This window comes from Sceloporus occidentalis, unplaced genomic scaffold (genome assembly GCF_023333645.1).
Source record: "Sceloporus occidentalis isolate IW3139 unplaced genomic scaffold, rSceOcc1.0.p SCAF_1, whole genome shotgun sequence".
Classification (NCBI taxonomy): domain Eukaryota; kingdom Metazoa; phylum Chordata; class Lepidosauria; order Squamata; family Phrynosomatidae; genus Sceloporus; species Sceloporus occidentalis.
Genome location: NW_028316981.1, coordinates 315,445,062 through 315,467,897, shown reverse-complemented (window position 1 = coordinate 315,467,897; position 22,836 = coordinate 315,445,062). Strand labels below are relative to the sequence as shown.

At 41.3% G+C, this 22,836-nt stretch overlaps 1 protein-coding gene across 3 annotated transcripts in view; it reads left to right on the top strand.

Annotated features, from left to right (window-relative positions):
- Nucleotides 1–22,836, top strand: part of KIAA1328 (KIAA1328 ortholog) — a 313,917-nt gene that overhangs the window by 26,215 nt on the left and 264,866 nt on the right. For all 3 annotated transcript variants that reach the window (XM_089497994.1, XM_089497995.1, XM_089497996.1), the window contains one exon: nt 12,074–12,189. In XM_089497994.1, coding sequence (XP_089354120.1) covers nt 12,074–12,189 — 116 coding nt within the window. The remainder of the gene's footprint in view (nt 1–12,073; nt 12,190–22,836) is intronic.

Below are 22,836 nucleotides of genomic sequence, written 5' to 3'. Positions count from 1 at the left end.
GGCTGCCCCATGGTGAGCCATTACAAAAATGTGCACGATGGTGTGCATGTCTGTGCATGCGCCTTCAAGTCGCTTGTATACTTATAGCGACAACATGAATTTCATAGGGTTGTCTTAGGCAAGGAATCCTCAGAGGTGGTTTTGCCAGTTGCTTCCTCTGAAATATAGCCCACAGCACCTGGTATTCCTTGGCAGTCTCCCATTTAAGTGCTAACCAGGGCTGATCCTGATTAGCTTTGAAGTTCAGATGGAATTTGGTACCTCTAGGGTATTTAATAATAATAAAAATAATAATAAAATTTATTTATGTTTCCCCGCCTCTCCTGGTGGATCGAAGCGGGGTTACAGACTAAATAAAAACACAGAGTGTTTACATGAAAATTCAATTAAAAGCAGCTAAAAATAATAAAATATCCAACATCATACAATAACAATAGCATCATACAATAACAAGGCAGGGATCATACATAGATAGGGCATGTCATTCATATCAGGGGGGTATTCATATCAGGTGAGGTATGCTTGGCTAAAAAGCTTGGTTTTAGGTGTGAACACTTCTTTATTTCTTTGCAATACCACTAGTTTCCTTTGGATGGGAAAATGCATGTCTCCCTGTTTTCAGTCTTGTAAAGGGGTATGTCTGTTTATGTCTGTGCCTTTCATTGTTGTTGCAGCACCCTGACAATAGATGAGGCAAGCCAATGACATTCCTATTAATATTTTATTTACTGCTAACCCACCTTTTGTGGCAAACCCTCAGACTAAGAGATATCTGTCAGTGGTCAGTTAGTTACTATGGATGGTGGGGGGGGAACCTATACTGGAAACCATTGTGGTCTGGAGAGTGCATTTGCTGTGCCCATTTTGAGAAGCCCGATCCGGCTGTAGTAATATATCCCTTGATTATATCCCATTTGTATTTCTTTAATATACTCATAGGATCAATCCAAACTGCAGAAATAATCCAGTTTAACACTGTTTAATTGTCATGGCTCAGTGGTAGGAAATCCTGGGAACTGTAGTTTGTTGTGGCATCAGAGCTCTCTGATAGAAAAGACTAAATGTCTCACAAAACTACACTTTCCAGAATTCCCTAGCATTAAGCCAGGACAGTTAAAGTGGTGTCAAACTGGATTATTTCTGCAGTGTGGATTCAGTCTAAGTGGGGTTACCTTTGGAAACTGTTTGGAAGCTTCTGCAGGTCCAAACATCCGTAGCCAGAAAACTGACTGGGGCTAGTTACAGGGAGCATAAAACTCCCTTGTTAAAACAATTTCACTGGCTACCTGTTTGTTTTCGGGCACAATTCAGATTGCTGGCCATGACCCATAAAGCTCTGAATGGCTTAGGTCCAGACTGCCTGAAAGACCTTATCTCCCTAAATGAAACTGCTTCATCTTAAGATACACAGAGGAGGGGATTTTCTCAATCCTGCCACCATTGCAGGTTCCTTCGGTGAGGACATGGGAGAGGGCTTTCTCAGTGGCTACTCCCACTCTTCGTTATTCCCTCCTACCGGAGGATAGACTGGTCCCCTCCTTGCTTTCCTTTTGCCAGTAGACAAAGACATTTTTCATCAAGCAGACATTTGATGTGTACAGTCAGCCCTCTGTATCCATGGATTTTTTTATCCACAGATTCAAGCATACATGGCTTGAAAATATTTTAAAAATATATAAATTCCAAAAAGCAAAACTTGATTTTGCTATTTTGCATATATAAAGGACGCCATCTTACTATGCCATTATAGTTAATGGGAAGAGAACATCCATGGATTTTGATATCCATGGGAGTTCCTGGAACCATACTTCAGTGGATACTAAGGGCCCACTGTATTTGCTAGCAGGATGCCTTTTCATGGTGTTTGTGTGTGCGTGCTTTATTTTTAAACTTTTGTGTGCTTTTAATGGTTTTATATTGTTTGTAATCAGTTGTTTTAAAGTGATGATGTTTCATTGTGCTCAAAATTGTATTGTTAGGTTTTTGCTGATTCTTTTCATGAGCCACCTTGGGTCTCAGTCCAGGAGAAATGTGGCATATAAAATAAATAAATAAATAAATAAATGGGGAGTGGGAAAGTAGTTTATTGTCATTGTTGCATTAGTTTATTTTGCTGGTATGTTTGGCTGGTAGTCACAAACAGAAATCTGTCCTAGCTAGACCTGAGATACGTTCCAACTCAGTAATTTGTCATTTTTGAGCTAAGAGAGAAATTGAGGAGTAATTGCTGGGATCTCTCCCTGCCCAACATTATTTTGCTGTTTAGTCTTGAAAAGTTAGTCTTGTCGGGGGCTTCTATTTATAATAAACCATTGTTCAGTATTTTGTCCAGAGTAAACTGTACCTATTAATAATAGCAAATGATGGCTTGTGCTAAATGTAGATTGCTCACAATCCAATGTATCAAACTAGGTTTTGGAATCTTTTAAATTTCTCCTTTTGTACACAAAGAGGGTTTAGCATCCAGGTGATTCAGAGGCTGAAACTGGCATGTGTGTGTAGCAAACCAGATTGACCGTGTGTGTGACAAATAGTCATGGTTTAGTGTTAAAAGACTATGGCTGCAATCTGACATTGCCTCACAATAAATATCTGCTTGCGCAGGTGTGCTATGCCAGCTTTATGCAACCCCCCACTGTTGTTGTTGTCGTTATTGTTGTGTGCCTTCAAATTGTTTCCGATTTATGGCGCCCACAAAGGGGAACCTATCATAGAATTTTCTTGGCCAGATTTGTTCAGAGGAGGTTTGCCATTGCCTTCCCCTGAGGCTGAGAGCCTGTGTCTTGCCCAAGGTCACCCAGGGGCTTTCATGGCTGAGCCAAGAACCCCCATACAGAATAGCAACATTGTGCAACACAGGTCAATGACTTGGCGAATTCGCATGCACAGGATTACTATATTGCACAGCTCTGTTTCTACTGTTGTCAGCAGAATATGGCAGTTGCACAATGGCAAATAGTTTGCCCCACATTTGTGGTGCTACTTACTTATGCGCTTGTTACTAACAGGATGCTTGCCATCAATTGTAAGCTGTTACACTTATGTTTCTGTTAAATCCTTTTTGAGCCAGGTTTTAATTGAAATTAAAATGAATTTTTAAAAATGGATTTAAATGAAAGAATGTGATTCTTTATAGCTAAGGAACCATTTGAGAATGATTCTTTCTAAAGTCTTGGATACTCAGACTCTCCCCCCCCCCCCCCATTTGAAGGGCAGCTTGCTATTTCTACTTGACATTTCTTGGAACTAAAATAGAAAGTTTCAGCAACATTAATTTTGAAGAGTAAAATCGGCATAACACGTTCTCATATTTGGTTCTCCTTTTATTTTTAAACCTAATCATATTTTAATGGATATAATTAAAAAGACCTCTTCAGTGTAATAAGAGAGTTAAGCGTTCGTTTTCTCACCTGATTCACTCTTTTAAACCTTGCCATAATTTTCTTTTCCATCTGGAAATGGTGGAAGGTTTTATTTTTCAATCTAGCACTGGCATGCTCGTCCATAGTACTTAGTAGCAGAACAGGAGAAAAAAGTATTTTGTCCTGACTGAACTTCATTTATGCATTTCAGCCTAGACTGCTATATTCAGATTTCCTGCCCTAAGGCTAGAATAAGAAGAAATTAATTTAGCCTTAGTTGTGTGCAGGTTGTGCCCAGAATCCTTTTGGGACATGATGCTGAAGTAAAAATAGTTGTGCAAGTAGTGTATAAGCTTTTGCAGAGGCCTCCAAGGTTGACTCAGCCTTTCATTCTTTCGTAGGTCAGTAAAAGGAATACCCAGCTTGTTGGGGGCAGTCGGCTTACAGATTGTAAACTGCTTAGAGAGTGTTGAGTTCATTATGAAGCAGTATAGAAATGTAAATGCTGAATGCTATTGTATAAATACAGCTTAAGTGCAGCCAGTCTTTCCCCAAAACATAACAAAAACACAGAGCCTTCTATCTCACTTTTGACTTGGAGGATGCTAATTGTTATGTTAACAGGGATGCTCATGGCCTTGGTGCCCAATATATGGTCACTTATTCACTGGTGAAATCCAACGTAGTTGCCCTGGCCTATTTGCACAGTGCTAAAGGTGCCCAATGTCCAAAAGCCAGTGTGATATAGTGGTTTGAGCATTGGACTGGTACTCTGGGAGACCAGTGTATGAATCCTTGCCCGAATATAATGGGTCCTTAATATTTGCTGGGGTTAGTTTCAGGGCACCTTATGGATACCAAAATCTTTGGATGCTTAAGTCCCATTATATTCAATGATGTGAGCTATTTTCTGTACCCAGAAGTAGCAGCCAGCCCAAAAACTTGATGGGATGGTTGTTCAGAAGGCGAAATTCAATTTGGGAGGTTAAGGACCACATCCCAGTGATGGGCAAGACCAAAAGTAAAAGAACAACACTAAAAATGCCAGCACATTTATCTTAAACCTGCTTATGGCCAGCAACATAACTTCAGGAGAGATTTTCAGTCACTTAGAATGAGGGTAAAACAAACACACAAATAAAAAAAGCTGGGAAGTATGAAGAGGCATCTGCTGGCACCTTTGACACTAAGAAAAAAAAGTTGGTAGCATAAATGTTTGTAGTCTTACGTCTACTTCATCATGCATTCCCCAAATATATTGCAGGAAAAGTAACTACTGTAGCACCATTGGCTTTCTTAGGATGTAAGAAACTTGTATAAAACTGGTGCAAATTGCTCTTTGCATTCTTTTTAAAATGCTACTGTTGCAGCTCTGGGAAGTATACCATTAAGTGTTAAATGACAAAACTGATGCAGCATATAATTGAAAACAAATATGAAAGCATTAAATCAGAAATATTAGAATATCACATTCCTCCCTTCCATTCCTTAGTGTAAAGCTTTCCCCAGCTTTTGTTTGGCTAGCCAGTGTTTGTGTCTTAGCAGTCTTAGCAGTCTTTCCCTATTTCTCCTTCAGGTTCTTAATGCAGAGATTTCTGCTTCTTAATGCCAGTATGTAATTTCAAGGTAGCTCACTGTTACGGAATAGAAATAAGCCTCAGATAGCATGTGCTCTTGCTGAGACTTTCCAAACAGTAAGAGAACTTGTCTTAAGAAAGGAGGAGGAATAGCACTATATGTCAGAGATATTTACACCAGTGAAGAGATCCTGGACATCAATCATGGAAGCCAGGTGGAGAGCATCTGGATAAGAATCAAAGGGGAGGGAAACAACAAGGGTGTTACGGTGGGAGTCTACTACAGACCCCCAAGTCAGACTGAGGAATTTGATGATGTCTTTCTAGAACAGATGACCACACAGTCAGAAAAGAGAGATGTAGTAGTGATGGGCGACTTCAACTATCCTGATATTTGCTGGAAGTCAAACTCAGCAAAATCCTCAAGGTCTAGCAAATTCCTCACTTGCCTGGAAGACAATTTCATGGTCCAAAAGGTGGAAGAGGCAACAAGGGGGTCAGCTATTTTAGATCTGATCCTAACCAACAAGGATGACTTGGTTAATGGGGTGCAAGTGGTGGGATCATTAGGTGGAAGTGACCATGTTCTCCTGGAGTTTGTAATACAGTGGAAAGGAGAAGCCAGGCAGAGTCAGACACGCATCCTAGACTTTAGGAGAGCGGATTTCAGTAAACTTAGAGAAGTATTGAGGGTGATTCCATGGTCAGAAATACTAAAAGATAAAGGAGTTCAGAACGGATGGGACTTTCTCAAAAGGGAGATACTGAAGGCACAATTTCAAACAGTTCCAGTGAGAAAGAAAAACGGGAGGTGTCTAAAGAAACCAGGATGGATGACTAAGGAACTTTCAACCGAGCTAAGTTTGAAACGGAACATGTATAAGAAATGGAAAAAGGGGGAAATCACGAAAAAGGAATTCAAAGAAATAGCAGGCATGTGTAGGGGTAAAGTCAGAAAAGCTAAAGCGCAGAATGAACTCAGGCTTGCTAGAGAGGTTAAAGACAACAAAAAGGGCTTTTTTGGATATGTCCGCAGCAAAAGTAAGAAGAAGGAAATGGTAGGGCCACTGCGTCGAGAGGATGGCAAAATGTTAACAGGAGATAGAGAAAAGGCAGAATTACTCAACACCTTCTTTGCCTCAGTCTTCTCAGAAAAGGCAAACGGTGCTCAACCTGAGGATAATGGAGCAGAGGACAGAATAGGGGAATTTCAGCACAGAATAAGTAAAGAGATAGTAGAGGAACACCTTATTAATCTAAATGAATTTAAGTCTCCGGGACCAGATGAACTCCATCCAAGGGTATTAAAAGAACTGGCAAAAGTAATATCGGAGCCATTGGCAATCATATTTGAAAACTCCTGGAGAACAGGAGAGATCCCAGCAGACTGGAGGAGGGCAAACGTTGTCCCCATCTTCAAAAAGGGGAAAAAAGAGGATCCCAACAATTATCGTCCAATTAGTCTGACATCAGTTCTAGGAAAGATTCTGGAGCAGATTATTAAACAGAGAGTCTGTGAACATCTAGAAGGCAATGCCATCATCACAAAAAGTCAACATGGGTTTCAGAGAAACAAGTCATGCCAGACAAACCTAATCTCTTTCTTTGATAAAATTACCAGCTTGGTAGATGAAGGGAATGCTGTGGATATAGTATATCTTGATTTCAGTAAGGCCTTTGACAAGGTTTCCCATGACATTCTTGCAAACAAGCTTGTAAAATGTGGGCTAGACAAAGTAACTGTTAAATGGATCTGTAATTGGTTGACCGGCCGAACCCAAAGGGTGCTCAACAATGGCTCCTTTTCATCCTGGAGAGAAGTGACCAGTGGGGTCCCACAGGGCTCTGTCCTGGGCCCAGTGCTATTCAACATCTTTATCAATGACCTGGATGACAGAATTGGGAGCATACTTATCAAATTTGCAGATGACACCAAATTAGGGGGAATAGCTAATACCCCAGAGGACAGGATCAAGATTCAAAATGACCTGAATAGACTAGAAAGCTGGGCCAAAGCTAACAAAATGAAATTCAACACAGAGAAATGTAAGGTGTTGCACTTAGGGCGGAAAAATAAAATGCACAGATATAGGATGGGTGACACCTGGCTGAATGAAACTACGTGTGAAAGGGATCTAGGAGTCCAAGTAGACCACAAGTTGAACATGAGTGAACAGTGTGATGCGGCAGCTAAAAAGGCCAATGCTATTTTAGGCTGCATCAATAGAAGTATAGTGTCTAGATCAAGAGAAGTAATAGTGCCACTGTATTCTGCTTTGGTCAGGCCCCACCTAGAATATTGTGTCCAGTTCTGGGCGCCACAATTCAGAAAGGACATTGAGAAACTGGAGCCATGTGTCCAAAGGAGGGCGACAAAAATGGTGAAGGGTCTGGAAACCATGCCCTATGAGGAACGACTTAGGGAGCTGGGGATGTTTAGCCTGGAGAAAAGAAGGTTAAGAGGTGACATGATAGCCCTGTTTAAATATTTGAAAGGATGTCATATTGAGGAGGGAGCAAGCTTGTTTTCTGCTGCTCCAGAGAACAGGACCCGGAACAATGGATGCAAGCTACAGGAAAAGAGATTCCACCTGAACATTAGGAGGAACTTCCTGACAGTAAGGGCTGTTTGACAGTGGAATGCATTCCCTCGGAAGGTGATAGAGTCTCCTTCCTTGGAGGTCTTTAAACAGAGGCTGGATGGCCATCTGTCAGGGATGCTTTGATTTGGATTTCCTGCAGGGCAGGGGGTTGGACTGGATGGCCCTAGTGGTCTCTTCCAACTCTACGATTCTATGATTCAGTTTGGAGGACTTGCTTGAAAACAAACTTTCCAACAAACTAGCAAGGCAGAGGCTGCATTTTGTGCATCACTGTGGAGGGGAGAAATTATGGATGCGGTGTTAAACCTTGAGAGACTTAGATTACAACTCACAGCATGCCTCGCTCTTGTCTGTGCTGGTTAGGGCTGCTGGGATTTGCAGTCTAGTAATATCTGGAGAGCCTCTCCATGCCCACCCTTGTATTAAAACCTGGAATTGAATGTGTAGCCCATAAAGTGCATCATTATGCCTGTTACTGCTGGAAATCCTGTAGAAGTTGATTTGCTGGTCTTGGAGGACCTGGTAGAACCGAGCTCAGCTCTCCTTGTAATCGCTGTGCTACAGTGAGTTATTCCTACTAAGCTTTTATCACCTTAGGTTCTTCTCATGTAAAATAGGTATTATACATCATGCCTGTACACTGCAGATCTGTTCTCATCCTGATACGATGAATGACACGTAGAGCAATATGTTGGCCGAACACAACAAGAAGTGCAGGCTGAGGATGGAGGGTGTGGAGGAGGAGGAGGAGTCAAAGTGCAGCAACTGAACCAGAGTTTTTGCTTAACTTCCAATGATTTCCTTCCTGACAGAGCCAGAAATCATTTTTGGCATTTCTGCTGTGAGACATAAAGCACTAAAGCATACCATAATCTCCACCGGGTGTTGAATAGGCCTTGACATAAATCTGACATAATCTGACAAAGCATGTGTATCCATTTTCCCTGCCATCTTTTGGTCACTTGTGAGCTGTTATATCTTTTAGGGCTTATCTGCTTTGCAGGGGCTGCTTCCTCCCCATCCCAGGAGCATGTGATGCATCTGCCAAATGTTCCTCTGATGGGATAGAGAAGTGGCATCGCGCTACCAGGTACCCAGAGTTTGGAAGATAGTTTGTTCAAAATATGTAATTACACTTCTAGCTCAAAGCCTCTGCAACAGAAGTTAGTTTCTGCTACAGTTCAAGATTTCACTTGATCTTTACTTCCTTGTTTCTCCAAAGTACAGTTGGCCCTCCTTATACACAGATTTTTTATACACAGATTCAAGCATCCACGGCTTGAAAATATTCAAAAAAGGTATACTGTATATACTCTTGTATAAGTCTAGAAATTTAGGTCAAAAATTGACTCCAAAACCCTGAGTCGGCTCATCCATGGGTCAATGTAAGTACTGTATCTTAAATCTTCTTTAAAAGAAGGAATCATCCCCTGGTCAAAAGCAAGAGTGTAATCTGCCCTGGAAGCACTGACCCCCTCTACTCTCATTCATCCAGCCTTAAGAGTAAGCACAAAGAGTTATGTCTGCTGGAATTTTGTAAATTCTTTGACATTGTTTTGCTTTGCTTCATCTTTTAGAGCCTTTACTATGTGCCCCTAAATTTTACCCTTGACTTATCAATGGGTCATAGCAAAATCCATAATTTTGGTCCCCAAATTTGCCCTCAACTTATACATAAGTATAATTATAATCGAGTATATATGGTAAATTTCAAGTATCAAACCTTGATTTTTCTATTTTATATAAGGGACACCATTTTGCTACGTCATTGTATTTAATGGGACTTGAGCATACACGGATTTTGTTATTCACGGGGGTTCCTGGAACCAAACCCCAGCGGATAACAAGGGTCCACTGTAATCAAAACTGGCAGTTTCATTTACTGTGGTCTATCCACATTTGCTGGGGTTAGGGGTGAAGCATCCCCGTGAATGTGGAAAAAACTGCAAATAAAAATACACTTTTTACCTGAGAGAACACCTCTCTAGGAATCTCCAGGTTGTGCAGTGCAACTCTGTGGGCACCATCTACCAAAATTTGGTCATAGAAACATGCTGAAGGTGAAGGACCTACAAATGCCTAGAGAAGTGTTTTCTCTAGGAACGTCTAGGTTCTCCAGCACAGCTCTATGGGCACCTTCTGTCAGAGTTGCGTTGCAGGATCTAGGGATTTCTAGAGAGAGCATATTAATCAAAACCGCAAATAATCAAATCCGCAAAAGTCAAAGCTGCAAATGTGGAGAGCCAACTGTAATTGCAAATGAATTGAGAGCCAGGGTGCTGTGGTTGTTTTGAGTGTTGGACCAGGACTCCAGAAGACCAGGGTTTGAATCCCTGCTCACTCACTGAAACCTAGGTGACCTTAGGCAAGCCATTCTCTCACAGCCTTTGGAGGAAGGCAGTGGCAAACCTCCTCTGAACAAATCATGCCCCAAAGTCCCGTGATAGCGTTGCCATAAGTCGGAAACAACTTGAGGGCACACAATAACTCTAGCAGCACAATCATTACTTGTTCCACGAGGGTGCAAGTACTAGAGCATGGGTGGGCATCTGTGGAAGGGCTTGATTAGCCTCCCCAAGAAAACTTGGGTCACACCTTCTCCCCAACTCTTGCAAACAAACCATTTTTGTCTCCCAAATGCCCACAAACACACTTGGGGGTGCGAAGGGCAATTCCTCACATTTTTTTGGCACTTTCTCCTTTTTTTTAATGGCCCAGGAGAAGCCTTTTTTAAAAAAATGCCCACCCCCCAGAAGGTGTTTGATGACATTTTGGGGCAAAAATTCTTTTGGATTTTTTTTATCCTAGTGGGCCTTGGGGGCCACAGAAAGTCACCTCTTGACCTGTGGTGATCCCTAAATTTCTTAGGGTTTTCTATTGGAAGGAATTCTCAGAAGTGGTTTTGCAAGTTCCTTTCTCTGAAATAATAATAATAATAATAATAATAATAATAATAATAATTTATAGCCCACCCAATCACAAGGAATCAGCGCAAATGACAACAATAAAGTACAAAGCAAATAAACAATAACAATAAAATAACAAAGCAGTTCACAAATAGCAATAAATAGCAAAAATACATAGTAATTCACAGCAGCAATAAAATTAACAAAGCAAATTACATAGCAATAAACAAATAAAACAAGTAAAATAGAAAATAATCCCCATTCTCAATTCCCTATCTTACTCCTAAAAACAATATAAACGATACACAATCTTAAAACATTACAATCTAGATACAATGGGTGGGGGGGATAGCTGGGCTCCTGTGCCTCCAGAGTCTTTGCTGGTCCCTAGTGTTTCTGGGAAAGGCAGGTGATGGTTCTTGGGGTGGCAAGGCAGCTTTTTAAAGAGCTGCTTGTCTGCCTTGCCCTCAGCAGCTGGGCTCCTGTGCCTCCAGAGTCTCTCTGCTGGTCCCTGGTGTTTCTAGGAGATGCGGATGATATAGCCTACAGCACTATGGTATCTATTGATAGCCTCCCATCCAAGGACTAACCAGGGCTGGCCCTGCTTAGCTTCCAAGATCAGATAGGACTGGGTGCCTTTAGGGTATTTAGACCCTCTGTGTCACTTACCAGTTCCGTTTCAAGTTGAGAGGGAAAAAAAGAGTATAAAGCATCTTATAGAGGTTCATGTTCTGCACATAACCTGTCTGACATGACTAGTACAACAGCCCAGATAACTATAGATCAACATAGAGGTATGAGAAATTTTCCACAGAAAAATAAAGTATACTCATCCCTCCCAATTCGCAGTCTTTGAAATCCATGGTCGTGGTCCTTTGTGGATGGCAAGCGGGGAGTGATAAAATGGTGCACATAGCGTATGGCATGGGCACACCGTTTATTGTACATGCAAACACCATTTTTTTTTATTATTATATTGCACTGAGGAAGAGACTGGGAGGCCAAGAGAGACATTATACACACACACATACCAGCCTTGCAAAGCAGCTGGGGCTTTCCCCCAGGCTGGGGAGTAGGAGTAACGAGTAAAGGAGTAAGAGGTTTTTACAGGTGTAGGAGTAGGAGTAACACTAAGAAAAAATATCTTACTCCAAAGTAGGACAAGGAACAATCCTCAAATCACTACTACTCCTCAGCCCTGCCCCTGTGGGGAGGATGCTCTGTCCCTGGATTTTTAGCTTGGTGAGCTGGGTTTGAATTCTGTCTATACCAGGTAGCTTCTCATTTGGGTTCAGGCAAGTCAATACTCTGCAGTCTTAGTCTCTCCTATTGGCCACACAGGAACAACAGTGACCCATTTCAGATTGCAGCGAGTGCAAACGAATACAGAAAGAAGCAACGTGTGTGTGTGTGTGTGGGGGGGGGATGTCAGTCGCTTGCAGATGAAAAAGGCTTTGTAAATGATCAGCAAGAACTCTCTACGCTCCTGGTGCCTTTCTGTGCGATTGGGTGAGGATGAGATTGCCCTGGTGCCTACGGCTGGACCTGATCAGAAGACTTCTTTTTCCCCCCATGTTCATGCATCTTATTTGTCTGATCGCGCATGTGTTCTTTCATCCTTTCAGGGTGAGCGAGGAAAAAGAGGTGACAGAAGAGCGGCTGAAAGCGGAACAGGAGTTGTTTGAGAAGAAGATCAGACAACTTGAAGAACAGAATGAACTCATTATCAAAGAAAGGGAAGATATCCTTTTTATTAATAAAAAGAAAGGGGAGGGGGAAAAGAGGAAAGCACAAGAGTTTGCGGTGTGGAATAGAAAGCAAACCAGAGAAATAATTGTCCTAATTTATGGCTGGGCATAAATCTCCATGTGCTGCCATTCAGAAGCAATCAGAGGTGACTTGCCAGCATGCGCTTCTGGCTCATTTGAGCTTGAAACTGCCACCCAGCTGTTCCCGGGATGTTGCTTTGCTGTGAAATAGATATTTGTCAACTTAAAAACAATGGAACAGGAATTTGTGCATTAGTAAAATATGGATGCTTCGCTTCAACATTTCTTGCTTAATCTTGTTCCAGGAGTTTCACAGATGGTTTCTGCAGCCTGGTAATGAGTGGCTAGTCTACCTTTTTCTGGCAGTATATATTTGGATCTTTCAGGGTCTGTGGAGTGCTTGGACCTGGTACTGTGCTTGCCTCTGAAAAATGGTGCATTAGATATTATCTAGTGTCTTTGGCATGACATACCTCTCCTTTTTTGGTATGTGTGAGTGATCATTGAGTAGGTAGAAGAGAACCAGCCATGTGAAAAGTCTCATTGAAAGAATGGGATATCCTTTAGGTACTATAGGCAGTAAGCATTTCTCCTCGGCCTTGCACAGTAGTTAGAGAACTTCATCTGAATTATAAAATTGGGCAGGACCTCACAGTTTATCTAGTTCAGCCCCCTGTCATGTAGGAGTACACAACTAAACTGCTCCTGAGAGATTGCCCCCCAGCCCCTGTTTAAACACCACAAAGATGGAGGAGAATCCACTGTTCTCAGAGTCAGTCTGACTACTCAACAGCTCTTACCATCAGGAAATTCTTCCAAATGTTTAGGTGGAACCTTTTTGTCTTGTAATTTGAATCCATTGGTTTGAGTTCTGATCTCTGGAACAGCAGAAAACAAGCATGTTTCATCTTCTACATGACATTTCCTCATATATTTAAAGATGGCTGTCATATCACTTCTCAACCTTCTCCCAGATAAACAAACCCAGCTCCCTAAATTTTTCCTCGGACTTTGGTTCTTGACCTTTGACCATCTTAGTTGCCCAACTCTGCATACCTTCCAGTTTTGGTGCCCAAAACTGGCTACAGTATTCCAGGTGAGATTTGACTGAGGCTGAATAGTGTGGTACAGTTGGACCTTTGTATCTGTGAGAGATCTGTTCTGGACTCTCCCGTGGATAAGAAAAAATGCGGATCCTCAAGTCTTGTTGTCCCTAAGGGTTGCACGACATGTTCATGGCCACTAGTGCAGCCATGTGCACGTGCTGCTATTGGGGACAATGGGGCTTACTGTCCGGGGATGCTTAAAGCCACGGATAGCAAGTCTGCAGATACAGAGGTCCCACTGTACTATTATTTCTCTTGATCTGGACACTGTACTCCTGCTGCTGTAGCTGAGAATTGCATTGGCTGTTTTGGTTGGCAAATCACACTGTTGATTCATGTTTAGCTTATGAGCTGCTAAGACCCTAAAATCCTGAATGATTTGGAGTAGAACTGCTAGGGATCAACAGCAGTCAGTGGCCTCAAGAAAGTCAGATGTGGGTAGCTGGACTGAAATGAGTATAGATGCAACTTTCCAACTGGAAGAGACACTGACTGTCTTCAGAACATAAGAATGTCTTAATGATGTCTGTAAATTGAAGTTTGTTTCTTAACAAGAGCCGAAAAGACTAATTGATCGATTTAACGGAATGGCCAATGACTCAATCACAGAATCAGAATAGAACAGTGGCTAACTGAGCATTGCCAAATGGCACCACCAGTTTGTTTGTAAGGCAGTAGTCTCTTCTAGCATTTAGCACTTGAGTTGAAAATGGCTCATGTATGCTGTTATCACCCATTTTTTTTAATGACTCCATTAGGGAAGGAGGGAAACATTAAAGTTCTTTGAAGCAGGAAAAGGCTGCTGTGTATCACTGAGGGTCCTATTGCAACATCATAAGAATACTCTGAGAAAGAGTTTGGGCATGGGCGTCTGTGCTTCCACATTCTTGAAGAGCAGGGTTTGAAACTTTGGGTGTACTTGCTGCTTTGGCACTTGCCACTTCCTTTAGTAATACACTGTTCTAGGTTTTCAAGTTTTACATAAGCTTATGGATGTGAAGTGGGATACACACTCTACCATGGGGATTCTTTCTCCTCTGGTGCGTTTCTGCATGCGTAACTTCCATTAATGCTAATGAGTGCTACTGAGCTATCGAGTAGGAAATATATCCCTTTGGGTTTTTGTTTTTACCTTTATTGGCGAGAAACTATTCGAGCATAAATATTTCTTTCAGGAGGAAGTCTGGGAAAGATGGCAGAAGGTTAATACATGCGATTTTACACTACATAAAACTCTATAAAAAGTTGAAACATAAAACAAGGACATAATTTAAAACAATATAATTTTAACTACGTGCACACTTATCCATCATACATGAATGATTCAAAATCCTTCACTTACCTCCGATCAGTTAATTTCAGATCTCTTGAAGTCTGTGCAGTGGCTAAGAAACTGTATAAATGACTTATCAAACTGGAATACAAATGCTTGATGTTATGTAAAGAAGGGGAGGGTGAATCTTGGTGTTCTCTTGGAATATGGCAAGACTTTTGTCCAGGACATACTCAAAACAATATGTATATAGGGAGTACTATTTAACCTCTCACTTCCTGACACTTCTGTGAAGCCCTCACATTTGTGTTCTGAATGGGACTGGTTTCTACAATGCATTTCTTTGCTTGTCCATGCAGTCCCCATGCTCCTTTCATAGAATACTGGTTTTGGATCATACCCCAGAGGTTATTTCATCCGACCTCTCCTTAGTGCAGAAAACCTATAGCTGAAGGATTCCTGAGAGGTTGCCATTCCACCTCCTTTTAAAATTTCCAACAGAAGAATGTCCATCCCTGTCCAAAATAGCCTGACTGCTGACACACACCTCTTACCATCAGGACGTCTTCCTACTGTTAAATCAGAATATCTTTTCTTGTAATTTGAGTCCATTAGTTCAGACCCCCGGAGCAGCAGAAAACAAGTTCATTCCATTTTTCACATGACAGCATTTCAGATATTTGGAGGTGGCAGTCATATCAGATGACACACAGTTTGGGATGGGATAGTGCTTTGAGTGTTGTACCCAGACTCCAGAAGACCAGGGCCCAAATCCCTGTTCTACTATGCAGATGCACTGGGTGACCTTGGGGAAGGGACACTCTCACCCTAGGATGAAGAAAATGGTGGCAAACCTCTTCTGAATACTGGTAAATCTTTCCGAGAAAGCCCTAGAATAGGTTCACCATAAGTTGTAACTGACGAAGATGCATAGCAACAACAAATTCATATCAAATATTTGCAGGGACAGATGTAATGTGAGTTCTAGGCCACTTCAGAATTAGCCAGCAGTGGTTTTTTTTTGTTGATTTTAATGGTCTGCAGTTGTAGTCACCTTATCGTTGATTGCTTGGATAACATGGTCTACAAGGTTAATAGAGTGGTCTATCTGGGAATGTTGAGACTGCTTATGTAGGCAAATGATGGACAGTTGTGAACTGATGCCAAGTTTATATTTTTAAAGGGCAAGTTTCTGCTTTTTTGACTGTAGGGCTCATTTGAAATCTCAATGCCTGCCTGCTATAAGGGAGCACCATCTGGAAATATGTATGGTTGAGAAGAGTCATCATTAGACTAGAGATGCAAAGAACTGGTTGTTTAGACTACATTGTATGGTTGTCTGTTGGGATTCGTTCCTGGGACAAAAGAGAACCCTGTGGGTTAGGCAGAGACCTCTTGTGTTCAAAAAGTTAGCATGCTCCCATTCTGCTGTATAATTGGAGCACAGCGTGTTTCTGATATACTCTACAATTAGGGCACATAATGTTTTTGGATATTCTTTGTGATACACTGAATAACAACTGAGTCTTTATTGGAGGATAGATAGATTTTTTTCCTTGAAAAGAAATGAAAGGTAAGTAAAGAGCTACTTCAGAGGCCATTTTGTGACTGGGAGAATAACTACCACTTTTTTCCCAGCCATGTCAGAGAAGGTTGTGGGCATAGATGAGGAGGCTAAATGAAGCAGACTCAGATTTAATGAAGACAGCCAACATGAATAAAGGAACTCATGACTTGTAATGGCTCTACTTTGTTGTCCCACATCTAAGTAATTTTCGTCATCTTAGCCTTAATAGGAGCTGTGTTGACCCAGTCTTGTCCCTTCCCTTGTGCAGATAATGGACCAAATGAACAGCTTTCAGCATAGAGGACATGAAAATTTAAACCTGTTCCTTTAGGGAAGCTTTGAAATGCCTCTGATGAGTAAGAGAGTTACGTGCTTCCGCTGTGGATTCTTTGTGTGGATTGATGAAACCTAGAATGTCCTTTTGTCCCATTGAAGGACAGGAGCAGACTGATGTTAGAAGAGATAGGAAATTCACGTTGGTGCATGCTGGGTCTGTACTGTGACCATCATTGCATCTCCCTTTTGCTGGATGTTCATTTATTGTATAAAACTTACTGCCATTGCATCAAAGTGATTTGCACTGACTTATAAAACTGACTTATAAAGCAACCACATTTTAAAAAATCAGGCATTAACAGTGAAGAGAATTGAGCAGCAGTCTCAATTCATGAACAAAGAACTTTTTTCCCACTCTTAATTACCCCCCCCCCCCACAAGCAGACTGGACTCTGTCCTTGTGAGGGACTGTGAAACATTGGCACGTATAAAACACTGAATTGGTTATGTACATCAGGATTGCATGTAATATTTCATAGGTGAGTGAATGCTTGGGAAGGCAGTCTGCTTAAAGGGGGCTTTGCCTTTGTTGTGGTCCTCGCCCGGCTTGCGTTTGATCATTTTGTAATGGTCTAAGGTAGGAATGGGAGACGTAGGAGTTAAGTGTAGTTTTCTTTACTATCAGGCTGTACTGGTCTGAAAAATTTCTCTGCTTCTCAGACTGCTTTCATGCAGGCTGTAGAATTTGTTAGACTCTTTTGAGAGTCACAGCTTTCACTAAAAGAGAAATTGAGCTTTCCTTCATGTAGAAGTAAATGTGAATATGTTTTTGCAAAAAGGTCCAATAGGTTTTCCAGAGCTGAGAAACTCACCAACGGTAACTATTACCTTGAGCTGGCGTGTGGTGCTTGGCCTGACTGAATGTTAATGTTCTGAAACTGTACTGTCATCTTTTCATCTCTCATTTGGCCAGGGAGTTGCATGACTGATAGTTTTGGTAGAGGATTAGTGCCCAGTTAGCAGTAACTGCTGGTACCTAATAGGCTTCTATTTCAACAAAGAGTAAAATACACCTGATTCAGAATCTTGCTTGGCTAGGCTACGAAGCATGACAAATCCTAGGAATATTTTCAGTTAGCATTGTTAAGATCTTTAGAACACTGTTCTGATTTAGATATCAGAATGCCTTGGGTTGGCAAAGGAGTCACAATTCTAGGGACAGAAAAGATGAGTATTATTTGCCAGATGACACTGAATATCACTGTAGGAAAAGAAAATGAATGCATTCTATAGTTCTTCATACAACCATGCACAGGGCTGCACAGGGCTAAGGTGTCATCCAAAGGAGGGCGACAAAAATGGTGAAGGGTCTGGAAACCATGCCCTATGAGGAACGACTTAGGGAGCTGGGGATGTTTAGCCTGGATAAAAGAAGGTTAAGAGGTGATATGATAGCCCTGTTTAAATATTTGAAGGGATGTCATATTGAGGAGGGAATAAGCTTGTTTTCTTCTGCTCCAGAGAACAGAACCCGGAACAATGGATGCAAGCTACAGGAAAAGAGATTCCACCTGAACATTAGGAGGAACTTCCTGACAGTAAGGGCTGTTCGACAGTGGAATGCACTTCCTTGGAGGGTAATAGAGTCTCCTTCCTTGGAGGTCTTTAAACAGAGGCTGGATGGCCATCTGTCAGGGATGCCTTGATTTGGATTTCCTGCATGGCAGGGGGTTGGACTGGATGGCCCTTCTGGTCTCTTCCAACTCTACGATTCTATGATTATGAAAAAGGAATGTATTGTACAGGACCGAATAAAGATGTAAAATTTCTGGAAAGTTAAAACCATGGTGGGGGGAGAGGAATAGTTTCTCTTGCTGAGAAAAAGGGTATAAAATAGGATAAAATGGAAAAAAAGGCAGTACTTACTTCTAAATTACTCTTTATTGATTTAAAACTATCCTATTACTTTAGGAACATAAAAAAATGTTGGGATGTCCCTTGTATTATTATCTTGAGGTATGTTAAATTTAAAAATGTAGTCTCTGCAGGCAATAGTTACAAATTTATCACTAAAATTATTTTAAAATGCTCTTAGAAATGGAGGTACAAGTAACTGAACTCTAAATCCAGATTCTAAAGCTGAAAAAGGATGAAATGATTGATACTGAAACACAGTTATGATTAACCGGGGGTGTATTCTACCCCATGATGTCAAGTGGACATTGGGCAGGATCTACTGTTGGACTCCAGAATGCCTTTTAAAAAAGTTTCCAACAGTATTTCCAGTGCTGGATGACAGTGAATAGCTGTTTGTCTCAGAGATGATGTTTTGGCACCCTTGAAGCTGTGAGGGGAAAGGAAAGAGCGTACAGTCAATGCTGACCCTGTAGCACCAGTGCCATTTTGGATTTAGTCAACAAAAGCACTTATTTTCAGAAAAAGAGCTGAGAAAGATGGAGAAACTGAAGACTCGTGGAATTCTAAGTTTACCTTATGAAATTTCTCCTAATCAGTCTATTTCTTGAGCCTTTCCATCCCTGCTTTCTCCTCCTCCATCATTTTCATCATTTTCATAGATTGCCAAAACCAAAATGTTGGAATTGATTGGTAATGCTTTTCTACCCTTTCCCCATACAAGTTTATTTCTTTATTTGGTGTGAATATTCTGAGAGATCCAGCATGTGCAATGGGAGGCCAGGGTTTGAATCCCTGCTCAGCCATGGAAACCCAGAGGGTGACCTTGGCAAAGGCCACACTCTTTCAGCCTCAGAGGAAGGCAAAGGCAAACCCCCTCTGAAGAAATCTTGCCAAGAAAAAACCCATGACCTACTTCATCTGTGGGTTGCTATGAAGTGAAATTATTTGAAGGCACACAACAAGGACATTCTCAAACACAGAGTCGTTTTCTTTCATATGCAGCAGAAGGTGAAGAAATTTGAAACAAGCAAAAGGGAAGAGGCATTATAGACTGTGTCACGTAATCGTCTTGGCACCATTTTATGATCGGGGTGGGACGGCAAATATCTTGCAAGAATCTCAGATTGCTTTCCTGGACCAAATACCTGCAGCTTAGGAGTGGGGAACTGTAGGAAGCTGGGGGCTACTTTAATCCCCCAGGAGACCTTGGAGGCCTGTAACCCCACCTCACCTCATATGCAAGAAATTATTTTTGCTTCCAAATGCCCCCATGAACCCTCTATTACGTTTTTGCCCTCCCCCGGCCATTATAGGTCCAGGAGAGGTCTTCTGTACCAACAGGAAGTTACCAGAACTCATTTCTTTGTCATTTCTGTTTTAGAAGAACTCTCCTGGGCCTAAAATTGTCCAACCCCCCCCCCCCCCCATGGTAAATATGCCCCTAGAGAGCATTTGGGGGCCATTTATTTGAATTTTCTTGCCCTGGGGCTGTGTTTGGTCCATAGGCTGCACTTTGCTCACCTTGGGTGCAGATATGTAGAGAGATCTTGTAGCACCTTTGAGAAAGATATTGGCAGCGTGAACTTTTGTAAACTTCAGTCTACTTCCTCAGATGGTTTTGCCTGGGCAGGTTTCTTGAAGAGGTTGATGGATTTCCACTCCCTTTGGCTAAATTTGATGCTTTCCATAGTGGTAGAATTCAAAAATATAGCTGTGTTTGTCTGCAGAATCAGTATGTAGAGAGATTCTGTAGCACCTTTGAAACTAACTGAAAGAAAGAAGTTGGCAGCATGGTCTTTTGTAGACTCAAGTTTACTTCCTCAGATGCTTTTGCTTCAGCCACAGCTGAACTGTCCTTTTTCATCATTGAGTCACAAGTGTGCTTAGAGGTCATATACAAACATCTTACCTTAAACATTTTATTGCTCATTCTTAAAATACAATATTTCACCATCCCACTTTTGCACTGTCTTTGCCAAAAAGCCCCCCCCCCTCCCGAATCTGAACTAACCCAAAATAAACATAAATCTACAGCGCTATATAAATAAAGTTGTCTAATAATAATAACCCAAAAAGTTACTGGGAGAAAGTGAGAGGAAGTTTGTTCTCTGTAATTTCTCCTGCCCATCTTGGTACGTCTTCATATTTCTGCTTGAAAACGGATTCAGTCATTTAGTCTGTATCTCAAGATATATGTATTATATTTCATGTTCATGAAGTAGCTGACCTCTTTTGTAAAGAGGCACATAGGTGAAGCAGAGAAAAGAACCCATTTCCAAATCCACCCCCTTTCAAAGTCCGTGACGATGGTGTCTGTGGTGAGCATTTTGGTTTGTGACTAGTAAAGATTTCCAAGAAGCCATTATGGTCTAATGGGTGAAAACATGGCTTATTAAAAAGTCTCTGATTATTTATAGGCTCCCCTGTAATGTGGCATCAGCTAAATAATATATGTATTTAGGAACTTGTTAAATGTAGAAGACACAGTCAAAGGGGTATTGAGTAAATAACACGTGCCGTGAAAATTTTATGAACTCCTAAACTAACATCAAGGAAGACTTGACATTAAAATAATGCTAAGTGTTTAAATTTATCAAAGGCCAGAAATGCTTTTGAAGATACTTTTGGTCTTAATTCACTTGGTTTAGCTGGTCTCTTGAAAAATTGGATGCTTTTGAGAACAAAGGCGAATTCGGTTGCTGGTCCTTTGCAGAAGCTGGGATTAATGGGGCACACTTAAAGGATGACCCTTTGCCCTTAACACTGGCTCTGTGGGATTAAGCCTCAAAGCCTTGCCAGCAGAGAGGGGCATGGCAATCTAGCACAGACTGTACTGTCATGCAATGCAGCAGACTTTCATAACTAAGTAAAGGCTCTGGCCCCTATTAGCTCTATTGGCTTGGCCATGAGAGCTGCCCAGATCCACATTTTCAAAAAGTGTTTCCTTTTCTTGTTTGATTGCTGCCAACAGGGAGAAATTTAAATGTTTTCTAACCTGCCAGCCCTTCTGGCATGGGGCTGTCTGTGTTTGCCGTCTCACTGTACTGAGTCCAAGATGGATTCAGAGCATGTTGGAGGGGGTAGTTCTTGACTCTGTGATTCCAAGGGATGGATCCATATGTCCATGTGTGTTTGGTGGTGATTCTATAACTCTTTGGTTATCTTCCTGAACTTTTACTCTAAATTCTTCCCCTGTGTTCTTCTTTGCTTTCCCCCTCTCCTCCACCATGACAGCAAGTACCAATCATCTACTGTACTTGGCTGGGGAAAGCTAGTGCTTGGGGCTTCCAGGTGATGTTGGATTGCAAGTCCTAGAAACCTTAGCTTTGATCATGCCAGTTGTAGGTAGATGCTGCCCAAAGCAAAATACGTAAGAAGTACATGACTGCAAAAATACACAACATGAATCATAGCAATTGCAAAAAAGATAATTATAGAAAGGAAATCATTGAAATGTATACGAAACATGGATAGGTACAAAGGTATGGTCATCAACAATGTTAGGAACTCAAACATCTTGGATATGCCTTGCATTGTTTGTGTCTAATGTTATATCCATACCTTGTATCTATTCATGGTTTGTATACATTTGGATGCTTAGTGGCCTTGGCATTTAGTTCACCATTTCCTTTTGCAATTATGTGCTTCTTAAGCATTTTGGTTTGGCTTGGTTTTCACTGCTAGCTCTTTGCCTTACTTGTCACTTACTTTCTTCTGTTTTAAATGATGTGACTTGCACAGACCCATTTAGAACGCTGGTGGCAAAAGAAAAATGCAAATGAAAGGAATAGCCACACCAAATGGTTACAAAACAGGGAAGCAGGGAAGAGAATGAACACATGAATGATAACCTAGCTTTGTTTTTCAGGAGTAGTTGCTCTCTGTTGAATGTTGCTTGCTGTGCTCCCTTACACCACTGACAATTAGATTCTGGACAAGGTACAAAGTGTTATTTATTACCTTTACAGCTCTACATAGTTTGGGTCTATGTTACCTACAGGACTGCCTCCTCCCATATATTTGCCCTGTATGCTCAGATTCTCTGGAGGACATTTACTCCAGTCAGCCAGGACTAGGTTGGCAAATGTCAGCCAGAGGACTTTTTCATCAGCTGCCCCTAGACTGGAATGGCCTGTTGGGAGAGATTCGACAGCTGAATATACAGTCGGCTCTTCTTATACACAGATTTTTATACACGGATTTAAGCATACACGGTTTGAAAATGTTCCAGAAAAGTATAAATTTACCTTGATTTTCCATTTTTTATAAGGGACACCATTTTGCTATGTCATTATATTTAATGGGACTTGAGCATACACAGATATACACGGGGGATCTTGGAACCAAACCCCAGCGTATAACAAGGGTCCACTGTACTCTCTGAATTTAAAACAGCACCAGTATTTTCTGTCAGGCATATCCAGATAATTTAAAACTATGAATTAAGATGATGAATTTTAAATGTAGATTTTTAAAAAAA